The 18,753-nt window shown below is 47.9% G+C and overlaps 1 protein-coding gene across 1 annotated transcript in view; it reads left to right on the plus strand.

Moving 5' to 3' along the window:
* PPP1R12B (protein phosphatase 1 regulatory subunit 12B) overlaps positions 1–18,753 on the plus strand; it is a 137,030-nt gene that overhangs the window by 66,624 nt on the left and 51,653 nt on the right. Inside the window, exons 13-18 of the mRNA XM_058819583.1 lie at positions 1,111–1,290; positions 1,808–1,990; positions 15,083–15,173; positions 16,159–16,302; positions 17,020–17,203; positions 17,742–17,854. Coding sequence (XP_058675566.1) covers positions 1,111–1,290; positions 1,808–1,990; positions 15,083–15,173; positions 16,159–16,302; positions 17,020–17,203; positions 17,742–17,854 — 895 coding nt within the window. The remainder of the gene's footprint in view (positions 1–1,110; positions 1,291–1,807; positions 1,991–15,082; positions 15,174–16,158; positions 16,303–17,019; positions 17,204–17,741; positions 17,855–18,753) is intronic.

The following is an 18,753-nucleotide window of genomic DNA, read 5'->3' on the forward strand; positions in this document are numbered from 1 at the left end:
GATTCTTACTCTAGAGTTGACATCCAGTTTCATTCCCTGGCTTTCCCTAAAACCTGCAGCTCTGTCCAGTCCTGCTTCTTTCCTCTAGGTCAGCTTTTATTCCTGTGCAACCACTTGGGTCCGTGTGCCCTGCCCTGGGAGCCGTTAGGAGCAGAAGGTGAGAGCCAGCCTTGCTAGGCTTTGATCCTTCAGACAGTCCAGTCTGACCAGTAGCAACTAGGCGTGCCAGGTGCTGGGAAAGGTGTGGCAGGGCCCTGGGAGCCCTGGATTGCTCTGTGCAGGCAGGGAGCAGCTTGTGTGCAGGGCTTGGATGTGTGTGAGAAGGAGATTCTGCCAGACTTCATCAAGTCTGTTTTCAGAGATATGATGCAGCTTTTCCCACTAGAATGGATTTTCTGTCCCATTAGGGTGGATTTTCTTTGAAAAAGTGAAAGGGTCCATCCTTGTATAAGAGCCCTTTTTCTTTCCTCCTCCATCTTCTCCAAAATATGAACACAAACACAGCTTTTCAGTAAGATTGGTTTTCAGGGCTTGCTTTAAACTGGCAAAATATTATTTCCCTTGCTCATTCTTGAATATTTTTGGACAGCTGTGCTAGTTATTTTCCAGAAATACAGTTTGTGCCAAACATGTCTTAAAGAGAATTAAAGTCTGAACTGATCATCTTTGCCAAAACTTTAAGCCACTGGAAATAAGTTCTTAAAACTGGAAGTCCTGGGCATCCTCAGGGGTCATGCAGCCAGCCCAGCTTTTGTCACTCTCCTTTCCTGCTTCAAGCATCCTCATCCTTGCCCCTGCCTTTCCCCAGGGCACAGGGTGCTCAATATCCCCTGCTTTCACTGCAGCAGGGCTTTTTCCTTCCCCGATCCTTCCAGCTCACCCCCATGCCATTTTTCTCTTGCTGGAACTGAGCTGAGCTTGGCTAAGCAGGGCTCTGCAGGCACTGGCCTGTGTGGGCAACCAGCAGCAGCTCCTCTGCTCTCTGATCTCCTTGCACACCTTTTGCTGCCCTGTGGTACCTGCTCCCTTCCCAGCTGCCAGCCCAGCTGTGGGATGTGCTGTTGAGTATTTGCTGTGCTCTGAAGGACGTGGTTTTGTGATGTTTTACAGTGCTTCCTTTGGTAGAAGTAGTGACCTGAGCGGTCCCTACATTTCAGCCAGTCCATCTCTAGCTACCTCACCCAGTGCCATTGGCTCATCTACCTCCCTGGGCACCCCGTGGCATCCTGTCTCTTGCTGCCCCACCTCTCTCGGTGTGAACACTCCTGCTCCAGCCCTGCACAGCACCAGGTAATGGCTCCCAGAGACACCGCTCCAAAAATCAGCGTTTGGGTTGGAATTCTGGAGTGGATTAGGGATTGGAGGTGTGCTTCCACATGGGACGTGCTGATAAGCAATTCCACAGTGATAAGCAATCCCAGGATGGTGGTGTTGGACAGTCCCATAGTGGGTGTGGCTGGCAGGCAGGTGACAGCCCTCAGTGTGTCCCTTGCGCCCTCTGTGACACAGCGCGTGCCCAGGCTGCCCTCAGGTGCTCAGTGTACAAGCTCTTGGAGTTCCTTCCTTCTGCTTTTTCACCAGGTACACTTTCTGATCATTTTTGCTACTAACAGGAATGTGAAGGCTAATAATTCCTCCTGCTCATTCTTCTCCAAGTTTTGTAAAATTCATTTTGCTGTGGCTGTTCTCTACAAACACGTGAGCGTAAAGCGAGGAGGATGAACCGTCCATGCTCTGTCAAGGAGGTTGGGCTTGGTCAGCACTGGAGTTCACTTGCTTTGCTTTCCATATGTCTTCTCTATTTCAGAGCCCCTTTCAGGCAACAAAGTGATTCTGCTGTAGAGAAAAACACAGAGGGCAGCAGTGGCAGCACCCCTCTAGGTGTAATCACAAACCATGCTGTGCTCGGCGCTGCCAACGGCGCCGCGAATGCCGGGGCTGCCTGCCCGGGGAAGGACCTCTCGGCTGAGGAGGCCAGGGAGCGCAGAAGGTCAGTGAGGACTGGGCTCTGCTGGCCCTCTGCGTGGGCAGCTCTCACATGGTGGTGATGGTGGGGGTGTAAGGACTGGTTTTTAGGTGTTCCATGAAGTTCCCAGGGTGCTGTTCCTACTCTGTCGAAGGTTTTGAACTGAATCTGCTTCTAGGTTAAATTTAGTTCATAATTTAGTTCCATGAAGTTGCCAGGCTGCTGTCCCTACTCTGAAGGAATCATCACTGGCTTGGAGGTTAAATTTAGTTTCATAATTTTCTACTTGTCTCTTCAGCATCTCAGCCTTTTTCTTCAGTACTAATCTCAGCTCCTAATCTCAGCCCATCCCAGTGTGTTTGCAGGGACACACAGCAGAGCATGTCCACTTGCAGTAGGTTCTGTAAAACGAATTCCATCCTAAAAAGAACATTGCACTGAGATACAGTCAGATAAAATCTGTCCCTCTGATTCAGCTCAGCTGTGTTTACTCATTTCCTGATGGAGATGTCTGTGCTGCACAGGTCCCCCAGATTCCCTTTACAGTTACTGGGAGAAAAGACACATTCCTGGTGTGTGTAGGTGTGTGACACAGTAGGAGATGGACTCCAGCAGCAGGTGTAGCTTTGGTTGACTGGACAGGCCAGAGGTAGGAGACTGCCATGTGCAGCTGAAGTTGTTCCAGCAGTAGCAGCAGTGGGAATGACTCTGACTCCAGCTGGTGGTATCTCTTTCTTATCACATGGTGCTATTTTCAGACTGGGGAAATACAAACCTGGGGAGACAGAGCTCTTTTCAAAGGAGCTCTACCCTATGCATTAATTACAGAGTATGAAATGATCCATATATTCTTCCTTCAAACAGGTTAACTTTTCCAAAACTGGTCTCTTCTAATGGCATCAGTGAAAGCAAATAGTAATAAACAAAATGCAGTGATGAACTGGGTGTTTCTAACCAGCAGTGAGTTCATGCAGAGTGCTTGGATTCTTCCAAACTGTCATAGTGATTTCTTGAAATCCAACCCTTCCTGAGTGCAGATAGTGCTCTGACACATCTTAAATGGCCTGAGGCTGAAGGATGGCAAAAGCAATAATGGGAATTATCAGTTTACAGGGCTAAAGGTGGTGGGGCTGAGCTGCTGCTCAGCTTCACCTGCAGCACATCCAAGCAAGGTGGGCTGTGCTGTTGGAAAATACTCAAACTTGTAATGCTGCTTGGGATTTTTTTTTTTCCCAGAGCTTGCACAGGGAGCACTTGGAAGTATTAAAACATTCATGAGGAGCCACGTTCATCAGCTTTGTGTGCAGGGACAGTTTGCACTAGCCACTGCAGGGTATCTTTGGTGTTAAACATTTGGGTTAGCCCTGGAAGTGCCTCTGTGTGCTCCTGTTGTGTACCTGGAGGTCACTGGCTTGGGGTAGTTTGCAATTGAATCGAGATGAGCTGCCAGAAGATACTGCCAGTGCCCACTGAGGTTGTGCAAGAGGACAGAGTGAGTATTGTGCTCTCAGTTCTCACTGAAGACCTTTCACAATGGTCTCTCCATTTTAGCAAGCCCAGAATCAAGTTGCAGAAGCAGATTTTTCCCTGCAGAAGTGGACTGCTCACAGTTCCCCCAGACTTCTGGCACTGTCTGCAGATAAAGAACTGGACTGGGCTAGTTACTTGTAGATGTCCAAAAAAGCATCCATTACTATTACTGCATTGGCATTTACTGCCAAATCTGTTTCTATAAATAATACAGAAGATCTCTTTGTCTCCTACATTTTTATTAGAGAACCATCTCCTGTGAATTATGGTAATGTAAAGAGAAAACACCAGAAAATTCCTCCCACCTTTAATTGATGCTTTGAAACTACTGAGAAGGAAAAAAGCCCAGAAATTATCCATTGTGCTCGTGGGGGAGGAAACCTTACTGATGAATGTATGTCCTCACGGTGGGATGAAGAGACTGCACATTGGAACCAGGACACATGGACCCAGGGAGACGGGAGAAGTCACCTGAACAGGAAAAGCTTAGTAGGGGAGGAGACCAATTCCAGTAAAATAAAAAGGCAAATGGCAAACAGTTGTCAGGGCAGTCCTGTATGGATTTCAGTTCCCAGTGGCAGCTGTTGCAGGAGTGCTTGGGCTGCTTCGGTGTTTCCAAAGCACCAGCTTGCTCTTAGCAACAAAAACATAAACAGCCTGATCATCTAATTTTAGATCACAGGGATATCTCCGAGCTTGTGGCCTTAAAATTATCTGTGTGAAGCCAAAAGGTTAAAGCAGAAGAGGCAGCTTAGGGCTGGGAATGAATGACTGGCATAGTGCTCTGGGGTGCTGGTTTGCATCCTGTGGTGGCCAATAAGCCTTACCCTGCCCCACCACAGTGTGACCCATGGTGATTCACCTGCTCCTTGTTTTCCAGCTGAATTGGTCAGGCTCCAGTAAATGCTGGAAAATGGTGTAAATTACAGGGGGAGGAAGGAACAAACAGCAGAGGGGCAGTGGAGCAGAGATCTGTTTGGGGTGTGTGATGCTACATGGTGCCAGCTGTGCCCGGTCAGGGCTGGGGCCTGGCTGCTGCCATGTGTGTTCTGTGTGTCCTGCTGCACATCCCAGCCTCCTGTCACTGCCACATGTGTTCTGTGTGTCCTGCTGCACATCCCAGCCTCCTGTCACTGCCACATGTGTTCTGTGTGTCCTTCTGTATATCCCAGCCTTCTGTCTGTCCTGCTGCACATCTCAGCCTCCTGACCACATGTGTTCTGTGTGTCCTGCCACATGTGTTCTGTGTGTCCTGCTGCACATGCCAGGCTCCCGGTGCTCCTCTGCAGCACTGCAGTGTGCTAGTGCTGTGAGCTGGAAATGTGCCATCTCCCACAGTCACTCCTTGTGCCAGGCAGTTTCTTTTGGCCTTTTTCTGGGAATTTTGGAGCTGCTGATGATCAGTGTGGTCTGGCCATTTGAATGATCTCCTGCCAAAAGCAAATTGTGTCCCATTGTCAGTGTGTTTGTCCACTGGACTCAAACAGCCCTGGCTCTGCTGAGGGTGGATTTCAGCTGTGTGGATGTAGTGCCTGCAGTACCTCACACAGACCCAGCTCTTCCTAGGGCAGAACTAACAGCTTCCTCATTTCTGCTGGGTGTCTGTAGATGGTGGGGAATGGGGATTCCTGTTGGTTGGAGCCCAGTGCTGGATTTTCCACCTTCATCCAGGGTGACAGCGGCCTCTAGTGCCACCAAAAGCTTCCTACCCAAGTTCTCTGCATCCTGTCTGTGCAGGGTCAGTGCAGGTCCTGCACTGCTGCCCCCAGCAGAGTATTCCTGGTGTCACAGGCCTGGGCTGCTCAGGGCTCTGTCCCCTGGGCTTAGGAAGGGGCTGCAGGAGATCCTGCTGTACTGGAATTCCACCCAAGTGACTGGAATGTCACTTGAGCCATGAGATACCTGTGCTGGAAAGAAAGTCTGGGAGATCTGGCTGAAGCTTTTCATACTCTTCTTATGGAACTTTTACATCCCAGAACAGCTGGAAATGTGACCATGCAGCCCACGGCTGGCATGTGGGGTGAGACACACTTTGCCTGAGAACTTCTGAAAGGCAAGTCTGTGCTCTCAGCTATGTGGCCAGTTTGAAAGGACTCTTGAATTTGAAATCTCTCCTGGTTTGCCAAGAATTAGGATTTATTTTTTTTTAACCCCCTCCCACCATTGTGTTTATACTAGTGAATTCTGCTGTTGTGTATGTTCTTCCTGTTCCTCAGAAGGTTCCAGCACTTGCCATCAGACATGCTCCTAGAGACAGGAAACTCATCTCTCTCCTTACTTTTTCATTTATTCTGACCAGTTTCTCACATAACTGCCCAGTCCCTGGAATTGTCCAAGGCCATGCTGGACAGGGCTTTCAACAACCTGGTGGAGTGGAAGCTGCCCCTGCCCATGGCAGGGGTGGAGCTAGATAAGCTTTAAGGTCCCTTCCAAACCAAACCATTCCATGATTCCATGACAAATCCAGAGCAGGAGTGAGGTGGACTTGTTTTCTGGGCAGCTTTGGGGCTGGTGGCTCTGCTCAGCCTTCTTGCCCTCTAAAGTCTCCCCTAGAAATACTTTTCAGCTGAAGGAAATTCACTGACCTGCCAGGTAACTGTGTTTGACAAACATTTCTGTTTCCTGCTTCATTCCCAAGAGGAATTTATTTTTCATTCTAAGGATCCAGCTGCTAATTATAGTGGCATATATTATTAATACATTAATAACTGAGTCCTCCTCCACCAGTACTGCTAGATGAACAATTTTTGGCAAGTCCTTTTACCTCGTGGTTCTGGTCCTCTGGGCATTCTGAGTGTTTCTCCTCTAGGAAGAGCATGAATGTGTCACCTGATATGTCCTTTAACCCTTATGATCTGATGGAGTAAAGGACCCTGACCTCTGTGAAAGCTAAACTATGAAATTTGCATTCAAGGAGTGTTTAAATTTCACTTGAGAGGAGCTGGCACAAAGGGCTGTGAGCAATAGTTCACTGCTGCCATATTTTTAATAGCATTTGACTCTATAATCCTTATCACTGGCTGATGTAAAGATGAGTGGTCTTAATCTCCTGGGAAAGGTCCCTGGGAAGCAGAGCAGTGGGATGTTCATGCAAGGGGCTGCTGCAAGGCAAGGGAAGGATTCCTGTCCACACCACACACTGGACAACAAGAAGTTAAGAAGTTTCTCTCTCCTGTGAAGAGCTGAACGATCATCTGGCACCTGCTGTGACAGCATTTCCCTGCCACTGCCTCTGCCTCTGCACTTAATCACCTTCAGATAAAGCTGTCCCTTTTTCAAAGGCTGCTGGTACAGATGACGTGGGAAGGCAGGAATTCTGCTGGCCTGGGATTGTCCATGTTGGGAAGAGGCGAGGTTGCTCCTGCTGGATCAGAATTCAGGCTGCATTTTTATTTTGAGTGAGGTCGAGGTGTGGGCTGGGGTCAGTCTGTTTCCTGTAGGGGTGGTGAGCAGGTGTGTGCTGCATGCTCAGCCAGCAGGGCTCTGTCCAGCCAGGCCTCAGGGAAGGGGGGTGGATATTTTGGCATTTGCTTTCAGCGGGGGAGCCCAGGCTGTAGGCTGGCCCTGCTAACAAAAGCAGGAATCCATGCAGGATCCCTCAGGAATGGCCAAGGAAAGGAAGCAGGGACCACTTGAGCTAAGCATTGTAAAAGAACTGCAGCTTGGCAGCGTGGAGCAAGCAGCAGGTAAAACTGCCTCTTCCCCAGCCCTGTCCATGCCCAGTGTGTGTGCAATTATTCCTCTTGGCTTACTAATGGGAACCACTGCCCTGCTGCACCTGCTTCCCCCTGGGTCTGACAGCAATGATGGCACCTTCTGGCTCCACTGCCATCCCAGTGCCACTGCCTGCGTGTTCTGGGGCTGGGCTTTACTAACTTTGACAAATTCAGCTACTTCTCTGGGCCCAAAATGGCTGTTAAAGCCAAGGATGTACCTGAAATATTTACAGAGATCCTATGTGTCACTACAGCTGAGAGCTAATTCAGCACTAAATCAGCTAGTCTGATTTAAATTCTGTGCTCCACGATATTGACCTGGAGATGTGACAGTTGGAGGAGCCAAAGAAGCCAAGTAACCTCCCTGGCATTTCTATTTGAGAAGTTTTTGTGCAGGCTTAATTTTCTGTACCCGAGAACAGCAGACACTGAAAATTGAACCAAAGCCACTGGCTAAGAAATTGCAGTGTGAGCTCAGTAGGAAATGGAAATCTTTGATACATTATTAATATTCAGTGATATTTTGCATAATTCAGCTGGGGCTGATCTGTGATCCGTTCCTTGGAGCTGCTCAAGCATCTCCTGCTCCCACAAGGTGGCAGTGGGAGGCTGCTGGGATGCACTGCCAGGCAAACATTGCTCCTCGGGCTTATTTGGTTCAGCAGCTGAATTTGATCACCATCAAGTTTTGATTTCACTTTATTTTTTACTTGCAGAAGACAATTTACCAAACACTCAGAGTTTTGCCCAGTAATTTTTTTTTTGTTTCCCCAGGGATTTTCTGCCCTGGAAAATTTCCTGTTTCAGACTGCAAACTAGCTTTTGGGAAAGCTCTAACAGGTCTGCTTAAAGGTGTTGAAAATGTCAAATTGTGTTGGTTAAGTTGCAAATGAGAGGGATGCTGGCAGGGGCAGGACATTGGTTTCCTCTGTCAGTGTCAGGAAGTTCCATCCTGTTCCAATTCCTGCAGCACATTTTTAATGCAAGGATGCAGCTCCTGAGAACTGCAGACAGTGCACCTTGTTCCCTATCACAGTGATAACCTACTCAGTGCTGTGTATTGACACCTGGAGTCCTGTGCTGAACACAAACAATTCCAAAATGTTCCATCCTGGTAAGCTTTGTGCTGGTGTTGGCTGTCTCTGCTCTGGGGTTGCAGCACTCTTTGCTTTTCTCTTACAGAAAGAATTCCTGGATTGTTTTTGGTTTTTAGAAAAGTAAGTGTTCTCCTCTTCTGGCAGAAGTTTAAAGGTCTGAGTTCACAGCAATGGTTACTGCAGCCACTTTAGGGAATGTGATCACTGTGATGTTTGTTGCCTTTTCACTCTTCACCGTCATGCTGAGTGACATTAATTAACGTGAAGGGATTACATAGATCATTAAAACTTCTCATGTATGTGCTGACTGCCCCAGCCCCAAACTTGGTGAGCTGTCAGGAGCACCAATGCTGTGTTTTATTCCTCTGGCAGAGGGATTGCAGGGCTGTGTTCCCAGCTGGATCTGCAACCTGAGCACTCCTCAGCTCGTATTGGAGCCATCCAGGCTGCCAGAGAGGCACCAGGAGCTGCTCTGGGGGCACAACACAGAAGGAGCAGCTCTGCTGTGTGAGGGGCACACACAGAACTGAACATGGAACCATGGAATGCTTTGGTTTGGGTTGGGAGGTTGGTCAGGATCTGCTCATCTCATCATAAGGATGCCTTCCACTAGACCAGGTGCCTTCAAGCCCCATCCAGCCTGGCCTGGAGCACTTCCAGGGATGGGGCATGGGAAAGGACCAGAATTGTTCAGAACTTCCTGATGGGAAATGTTCTTGTGGCCTCAGCTGTCACACATTTAACCTCACCCCCTTGTAAGTGTCCCATGGAAGAAGGAGTTCTGCAGGTACAAAGGGACCTGGTTGTCCTGATTAACAAGTGGCAAAGATCACAACCTCTTAATCTCTTGGATCAGCACCTGAACATGTTGAGCAAAGCAGTGCTGTGGGAAATAAAAAAGTTAATCTGCTGCTAGTGAACCTGCTAATCAACCTGCAACCAAAGTTTCAGACACTGAAACTTGCAGGAGCTGACAATTCATTGTCCAGATTGAAACACAACAGCTCCCAGCAGCAAGAGCCTGAAAATGGAGAATTCTCAGCCAAGCCTTTTCCAGCCAGCTGTGAAAGGCTTTAGGACTATGATCTTGTTATCCTTCTGTCATCAGCTTATTAAATAACTCAGCATTGTCAGGCTGTCTCCCCCCTCATTCTGAGCTCCAGCACTCACAGTCTGATGTGTTGTCCTTGTCTCCTGCCTGGAAGGGTCTCTCAGAGCACATCCAGCTTCTGCAGTTTCTCTAATGACTATTTCCAGTTGCAGAGGGCTGATGGGCAGAACATGTCAGCACAGGGATAAATTCAGGGAAGAACCAAAACCTGTTGCTTGGATAAGAGAGCAGGAAAGTTTCTTTTTCTGACTGTTTCCATGTAGCTGCCAATGATTGACTTGCTGCTGGGGGCATAGTTCATTTTCTAACTTAAGGAATTGTATTTTGGGAACTGCTGTCAGCATTGTTGCTTGCAGAACTTGCACTTGCTTCTCCTCCCTCCTCCAGCTTACTGATAGTTATTTGCTAATGGCAGCTCTCCAGTTGGGAGGAGTGCATTGCTGGGATGCTGTACTTTTCCAGTTGTTTCCAGAGAACAGTATCTGTACTTGAGACTTTTGCTGACTTTTATTTTTATCTTCCTTTTTTCACAGTGCATGTGAATTTTTAACACACATACATGTACATACAAACATATATATGTGTGTGTGTGTATGCCTGAGAAATAGATTTGTGTGTGACAAAGACATTTTAAATCACTCCAGTGTTTGGAATAGGGATACTGTACTCTTCTTAAGAAGAGCAATTTCAAACATGTTAAGCCTGAGTATCCACATAGCTTTCCATGTGGTGAACACACCTCCTTGTGCACAGGGAGCCAAACCTGTGCCTGGCTCCCCTGAGCTGTACCTGTGTTACCTGGATTTGGAAGAGCCAAAAGTCTGTCCTGGCTTCCAGGAAAACTGTCACTGTTGGTTCCAGTCTAGTGAGTGTAGTCCAGAGTCATTTCTAAACTAGAAAGAGGTGAGAGGATTTGGACTGGCCTAGGGGGAGCTTTCCTCCAGAAGAGCCCATCAAGCCCAGCTCCAATTCACAACCAGCAGAGTCTCATTGCCACAGACTGGGGCAAACTGTGATAGTGAACCAGTTACTGTGTGCAGTTCATGTTCTTACTGTGCTGCAGGACCTGGATTTATTGGAGAAGGACCTGACACGGATGGAGGGAACTTGTCATGGCCCAATGCAGCTCGTGTTGGGGGTGTATCTCAATTTTCAGTCCTGACAGCAGAATGAAATTCCTTGAAGAAATTCTGAGAAGAGAGCAGCTGTAGAATTTGGTGGATGTTTAGCTTCCAAATTTGTTGCCAGGTGTTCATAGAATGTCAGAAAGGTTTGAGTTGGAAGGGAATTTACAGCTTATCTAATTCCATCCCCTGCTGTGGGCAGGGACACCTTCCACTAGACCAGGTGACTCCAAGCCCTGTCCAACCTGGCCTTGAACACTTCCAGGGATGGGGCAGCCACAGCTGCTCTGCCACATGTAGATGGTGTAAAACACCAAGTTTTGCACATTCTTGCTGTTTCCTCTGGGACTTGGTGATGTTCTGCCAAAGGACTCCATGGTGGTGAATGGTGTTTGACAGAAACACTTAAAGCTCTGAGTGCCTGAAGGAGCTCAGGATGGCAGGATGGAGACCAGTGTCATAAAAGGGTTATCAGATGACTCTATGTTTCTTGGAGAAATTAATCTTCTGTTCTTGTTACCCATGCACCAACCAACAGAGCATTGTACCTCTCTTTTCTGCATCATTCACCCTTGACTTGGGAGGAGTTTCTCCTCACAATATTTTCTTTCCTTCTGGCCAGCATTCTCTAACATACAGATTGCTCATGTATTCCTGGTTTGCCAGCCTGTATACCCAGCCTTCCTATTTCCTGGGTTGAATCTCCCCTTCTATTACTATTGTATTGCAGCTCCTTTGGCCTTGATGTGGTCATGAGTAGTTGGGATCCATTTGAGTTTTACACTGTCCTTGATGAAAGAATTGACGGATGAAAATAGGTGTTTTCTTGAAAACAGGCAGAATTAAGTTGAAGCCAGGTTCATCAGTCAGTTTCCAGGTTTTTTCCTTGGTAATACACAAACCAGAAACCTGTAGCTCTCTCAGGGCAGCAGGACACACTTTTCTCTGTCTATGGGAGTTGTAAACCTCTGCAGTTGTTTTGCTGACTCTCACATACACATCTTGAACAATTTGTATTCTTCTCCTTGAACTTACAGCCAAAACTCTGGTAAAAATCTGTTCTGCTTTATACATGCCTTGAGCTTGGTGTGATGGCTGCTCTTACTGCAAGTATTTCTCAGAGAAAGCTTATTGCAAGGAAACACAGCACATAGGGCCTTTCCTTTGAAGATCTGCTTGGACCCTGAGATATTTGCTTGAATTAAGAGGGTGACACAGGCTCTGCACTTGAGGCAGCAGCATGTTCCTTTAAAACATAATTAAAAACTCTGTGACTTGTTCAGAGGCTGCCTCACACCCCATTGGTGCTTGTGCCCTGCAGCCTGCTGTGCTCTGCAGTGTTTGTGCTCTGGAGAGCAGCGTGATGCTCTGCCTGTGCCATCCAGCCCAGCCCTGAGCTGCACCCAGCTCGCTGTCTCCTTCCTGTGCATTTGTTCTCTCTCACTCTTCCTGCCCATTTAGCACGCTCAGGTCTCTCAAAATTCAGTTTGTAACCAAAGTGACACATTGAAAAATCTGTCTTTTCTCTGCCTTCTCCCAGAATTAAAAAGCAAAGCACACAGGGTCCCAAGCAGGACACACCTGGCCTGCACTGCCAGGCTGCTGTTGCAGTTTCGGGTACTGACAGCAGAGCCCCTCCTTTGGCACATGGAGCAGGCTGTGGCTGCTCCCTGGCACAAACCAGCTCTGTCACTGTGCAGTGGCTCTGCTGACTTGCCTCAGAAAATTCAGTTATCTCATGCTGTAAATGGCTTTGGGTGAGCTCCAGGAAGGGATGAATTGTGTAAATGGAAAGAACCCAAAAGTTGGCGAATAACTGTGGCTGTGGCCCAGGCTGAGCCGTGCTGACCTGCAGGATGTGCTCAGCTGAACATCAAGTCCCTCTTACAGGTTGGACTCCCAGAATGGCTGATGATGCTGTAAGATGTCTGTATTTTTATATAGATTCTGGGGGAGCAGAGGGGAAAAAGCCTGGGAGGATGATGGGTAAAAGACCCAAAATGTTTTTTCTCTTGCCATACCCAAAGCAAAGCTGTGGCTGAACTGCACCAAGGGAATGCAGCAGCCTCCTGCAAATGCCTGGGCTGCCCCTTCTGCAGAGCCCCTCCCCATGCCTGGGGCTGACCTGGTCCCCACAGATTTGCCAAACCATTCCTGAAGCTCATTTGCAAACCTGTTCTGTCCTCTCTGTACCTGTAGCTCCTACATGCCTGTGTGTTCATTGCAGAGTAAATTCCACTGATTCAAAGCCATTGCAGCAAAGTGCCTGCTGTACTGAGCTATAAATTTACTTGGTTTATACATTTCAGGAATTTATCTTATTTTACTACTGCTCTGAACTTCATTTGCAGTATATTTTGCAAATGCCTTCTTCCTGTAGGTGGCTTATTGCTTCTGACTGCTGGGCAAACAGCAGTGATTCTGCTTGTGTCAAAAGCTGCAGAAAATGCTTATTGTTTCCTTAATGTGCCATTATCTGGACAGTGCACACACTGCAGCAGAGAGAGCAGGAGAGCTCCTGCTCTGCAATATTAGGAGTTGCACAGCTTTCAGACATCAAACAGCAGCTTTTTTTGTTCATGAAACAGCAGATCCTTGAGAGACAGTCATCCCTCTGGAGTGTAGGCGCTTCCCGTGTTGGCATATCCATCACAGCTCCTGTGTCTGTCTGGATAATCAATGGCAAGAAATGAGCTCCTCTGCAGTGCATGCACATGCCTTGTGCTGGAGGCTCCTTGTGAAGGTGATAAATCACACCCTGGAAGTGCAGCTCTGCAAGGCCTCTCATCTCCATTGCAGGCAGCTCCCAGGGCACAGTTCAAGGAATCACAGAATCTCCTGAGTGGGAAAGGATCTCAGGGATCATTGAGTGCAACCCCTGGCTGTACACAGACACCCCAACAACCCCAGTCTGTTCCCAAGAGCATCATCCAAACACTCCTGGAGCTCTGGCAGCCTCGGGGCTGTGCCCATTCCCTGGGGAGCCTGGGCAGTGCCAGCACCCTCTGGGGAAGAACCTTTTCCACAATATCCTGACCCTCCCCTGGCACAGTTTCATGTCATTCCTCCAGGTCTGTGCCTGGTTACAGAGAGCACAGATCAGTGCCTGCCCCTCCAGGAGGCTCCAGTGCAGCATCCCTGGCACAGACTCAGTCCTTTGCACTTTCCTTGGCCTCTGGAGATCAGGGATGTTCAGCACATTATCTGTCAGGTCAGTCCTTGCACCAGTTTCAGGTGAGAAGGCTCTCACATGAGCCCACAACACCTGAGGAGCTGGGAGGTGTCTGTCTGTACCTCCCACAAGCCAAGAAACCCTGTAAAGGGGATTCCTCTCTGGAGGCCATGCTGCTTTTGCTGCACAGCTGAACCAGCACTGAACACAGTCCTGAGGGTGGATAAAACCCACCATGGCAGATTATTGTAGAATGGTCCAAGTTTCCAGATTCTCTGTGGTTTTGTCACATGCAGCAGTTTAGTGAACTTTCTAATAAATATCTTAACATACTGGATCAGATGCAAATCCTTTTCAGCCCATTACCTTTCCCATGAAGGTGGTGGACTAAAACAGGGAAAAGAGTCCAAGGACACAGGAAGTGTATTCACCTTCATCCCTCACTTAGCTCCCTGCCCTTTGAACACATGCAGACCTCTGGTACAGTGTGAACCTGGCAGTGATAAACCTGCAAAGAGCATTCCTGCTCCCTCCTCCCTGTACAGTGAGACAGTGTGAATAATCATTCCATATTAACCAGGCTGAGAGCAAAGTTTAATTAACTGTTCATAAGACTGAAGCCTCTCCTCCAGCATGGAAATCATTTACTGCTGTGCACTCCTTGACTCAAAGCACTGCTCAATTCCTCACCAGTTCCTCCCAGTGAATGCCAGGGCAGAGGCTGCAGTTTATGTTTTCTCATGTGAATAATTCTTTCAAATTCTTCCAGCTGTGATGAAATCTAGTTGTGCCCAGGTCTGTGTTTAGCTGTGGGTTTTTCAGTGTTAAGGATCTTGGTTTACACAGAGTGTGAAGGTCATTTCTTTATTTCCATGGCTTTTTCCAAAGTGTGTCTGTGTGCTGCCTGCAGTTCAGTGGCTCCCAGCATGATGGGTTTCATATTGATGAAGGCAGCAGATTGCAGGAATATGATCGTGACTGTAATGACAGGAAGGAGGGTCTGAGGAATGCACCAGCACAGGATTTCTGTTCTGAGATTTTTGTCTGAGTGAGAGGGTGTTTATGAGGAGTGGGGTTCTTTTCCTAATGATGCAATGATTTGGAATGGAGCAAATAATCTAGGCAATAGGTGCACCTTTTAAACAGAACTAAAGGGTTTATTGAGAGGCTGTGAGGAAAACGTGCTGTGAACATGTGTGTATTGTGTGCTCATGGGGAAGTTGTCCCAAAGAAACAGCAATAGCAGATGAAGCTGAAATTAATTTTTGTCCATGAGAAAGAGAATAATAGCTCAGGAGTCTACAGAGACAGGAAGGCAGATCATCTGCTTTTACTTTAACCTCTTCTGCACCTTCTTTTTTTCCAGGTCATATCTGACTCCAGTGCGGGATGAGGAAGCAGAGTCACTGAGGAAGGCACGATCCAGACAGGCCCGGCAGACTCGCAGGTCTACCCAGGTACAGAATGGAAATGTTCACATTCATGTGTGGGATGAGGAGAGCTGCTCAATTGCTTGCCCAGAAAAGCTGTGAGTGCCCCATCCCTGCAAGTGTCCAAGGCCAGTTTGGACAGGGCTTGGAGCAACCTGGGATAGTGGGGGGAGTCCCTGCCATGGCAGGGGGTGGAATAGGATGAGCTTTAAGGTCCCTTCTAATCCAAACCATTCCATGATTTTGTAAAGAGGCAGCATTTTCTTTTGTGTTATGTTATTTCTTAGGACAAGGGACTTGTCTGCACTCACACTGTTTTAGAGAGGTTCTGGCAAAATTTCCTTCAAGCAGTTATTACAAAACCCTCCCACAGACATACATGAATTAGATTTCCAAGCTTTGCTTTCTGCAATGTACCTGCCTCTTAGTTTGTAGTGTGATCACATGTATTTGGGTTGCTTTGAGTCAGTGATATTGTCAGTAGGCTGAGAAATACAGTAAAGGCAACAGAATTCTTCCCTTTCTCTTACCATAGGGATGAAACATGAGCCTGACCAGATGTGAGTCTGTGGCATTTTAAACTGACCTGGAAGACTGAAAATGTAATTTCAGGCTGGAGAAGTCTCCAAGGAGACTGTAGAGACCCTTCCAGTGCCTAAAGGGGCTCCAAAAGAGATGGAGAGGGACTTTGAACAAGGACCTGAAGGGACAGGACAAGGGGGAATAGCTTGCCATTGCCAGAGGGCAGGGTTAGATGGGATATTGGGAAGGAATTGTTCCCTGTGAGGGTGGGCTGGCCCTGCACAGGGTGCCCAGAGCAGCTGTGGCTGCCCCTGGATCCCTGCAAGTGTCGAAGGCCAGACTGAATGGGGCCTGGAGCAGCCTGGGCTGGTGGAAGGTGTCCCTGCCCTTGGTGGGGGTGAGGCGAGATGAGCTTTAAGGTCCCTTCCAAGCCAAAGCAGTGTGGGGTTGTGTGATTGTGTGCACGAATGGAGCTGCTGTTTCCCTGCAGGGAGTGACCCTGACGGACCTGCAGGAGGCCGAGCGCACGTTCAGCCGGTCGCGCGCGGAGCGCCAGGCGCAGGAACCGCAGAGTGACAGAGCCGAGGACAGCGGGGACAGAGCTGCACGCTGGGCACGGAGCGCGGACGACGAGGTGATCCTTGTGCACCCCTTGCCTGAGAGCTGCCAAAACCCTTTAGGAGAGCTGACACCAGGAGATATTCCTTGGCAGTTATCTTTTTATTCTGAGGGGGACAGCCTGGCTGGAAAGAGACACTGCTGGCTGAGGAGCAGCAGTTCAGTGGGAGGGAGGTGCACGTGGAGGGGCTGGAGCTTAGCTCTGCCTTTGTTCTCCTCTGGGAATTTCACCTTTCTGTCTCTTGCCAGAAAATAAAACAGTGTAAATCCCAGAAAGTGTAATGAGAAGGCTAATGATAGAAATGTGGCCTGGATCCATCCTGCTGTGCAGTCTAGGCAGAGCCTTTGTGTTCACATTTTTCCACAGATGTTCAATGTGTAATGGAAAGCTGGAGAGACCAGTTTTCTGCCCCTGCCACCACCTCTGTTTTTTTCACTCTAAATCATATCTTTCTATTAGATAACTTGTGTCTCCTCCCATGAGCTGTAGGAACAAAGGGATTGATCCCAGATCTCCCTGCTGTGGAGAGTGCTTTTACACTGTAGCTGTGCAATGACTTTAACATCCATCCTTATTTGATAGAATGGACCTGATCTGGCAAGTGCAGGTGATCACTTCCAGCAGCAGTGAAGAAAACATTGCACTCTGAAAAATTACTGCATTCCTTGAAATCCAGAATCTGGTACTTCCTTTTCATTGTGCTATTTTTCTGTCATGGCTCTTTGTTTCTAGACCATCTATCGGCGGCTGAGGGGCCCAGCACAGCCTGACAAACCCACAACGCCTGTGTCTCCTTCCACAGCAGCACCTCTGCTCTATACCAGCTCATACCTGACTCGAACAAATAAATACCTAGGGCTGGACTCTGTGAATCCAGCAGATTTCAGAGCATCAGGCACAGAGATGGAGAAAAATGGTACGTACCAGGAGAGTGAAGAACAGACAAAGCTCAGGGGTTTTCTTGTGGTGTAGAACTTCCAGTTGTACAGATGGAGAGAACATGTTTACCTGTTACTCTGAGGGAAGCTGCCATGTCATAAAACAAATGTTATTTGTTTAAATGAAGTTAAACAAATTCCTATTGCTTGTAACAGAGGGATAAAAGGATATTTTTCATTTTGGATAAAGAAATGAGACAGTGATCAGGGAGCATTTAGCTATTAGAGCTGGGGAAAGAGGTTCCCCTAGTACAGGTTGAGGAGTAAGTCAGGATGTCTTGGGGAGAGCTGGCAGCTGGGGTAACTTTCCTGGCTCTAATGAGGGAAGGAGTGTATATATACAGTATCCAGCTGTAGTAGGACACTGAGATTCCATTTCATTTCATTTAATAACTCCTTTGTAATATAACACAAGGCAAGGTGACCTTGATCAGCTTGAAAAGAACCCCCGGAACCTTAGCAAAAAGCACAGATGTAAATCACTGAAACCAAAGCAGTCTTTCTTTGCTTGGCCAGAGTGTGAAGATCAGGATTCAGACGACAGATCCCTGAACAAACAGTCGATCCGAGAGCGGCGACGGCCAAAGGAGAGACGGAGAGGCACCGGCATCATCTTCTCCACACAAGATGTGAGTTTGAGTTCCTTAGAAAGAGAAACTCCAGGCTCAATTTTCTTCCCATTCCAAGCTTCAGGATTTTCTGCCCAGTCCATTGATTTCCCCTTAGTTCTTCCCTCTCCAGCTCTTTCAGACTGGCCTATCCAAAGGTCTCACATCCCTGTTTGGGCTCTGTCAGACCAAGCAGCTCTGGGCAGCCTTTTCCTGAGTTATATTATGGAACCGTGCAGAACTGGGGAAGGGCCACATGGGAGAGGAGAGATTCACAGTCTGATTCCTTTGGAAGGACGTCACAAGCCGCCTGAAGTATTTTCAAATTTCTTCAAGCCCAAATTTGTCTGCTTTTTAGGCCCCCTGAAAGAAAGACAATAGGAAGAAAACTTGTGTCTGGGTCCCCTCCCAGCACCAGGGAACACTCACAGCATAAGTGCAGAAGAGCTGTCTGTGTCATGGTCATTTCTCTTAGTCCTGGTTTCAGAGGATTTCTTCAGTCTGAGGGAAGAAATCCTACCCTCCAAACTTTGGTTAGAGCCTCAGCTAGGAAAATAGATCACCTTTTCCAGGAGAGAATAAGAATTATGAAATTATGGTTAATGAGTTGAGTCCAGAGTCAGCTGGGATGCCATGGTAGCTCACATTTGCTCTGTGAAATCCTGGAGCAGTTTCAAAGGGCAGTGGCTTAGAGAGGCTATGCAAGTGCAAGATACCTGGGATGATGAGTCCTTCCACCTGGAGTCTAACTGAGCTGGAGATACTTTTGGAAGTCAATATTATGACAGGAAGTCAGTACTGTGACAGTGTTTCAGATGTGCAGTTTTTCCAAGTTTTTTCCATCAGTGTATTAGGGACCTCCTCCCAGCTCCTCAGGGCTTTGGAATGGCAGGAGCCATCTCAAGAGAGTGATTCTGTCC

This window comes from Ammospiza caudacuta, chromosome 24 (genome assembly GCF_027887145.1).
Source record: "Ammospiza caudacuta isolate bAmmCau1 chromosome 24, bAmmCau1.pri, whole genome shotgun sequence".
Taxonomy (NCBI): domain Eukaryota; kingdom Metazoa; phylum Chordata; class Aves; order Passeriformes; family Passerellidae; genus Ammospiza; species Ammospiza caudacuta.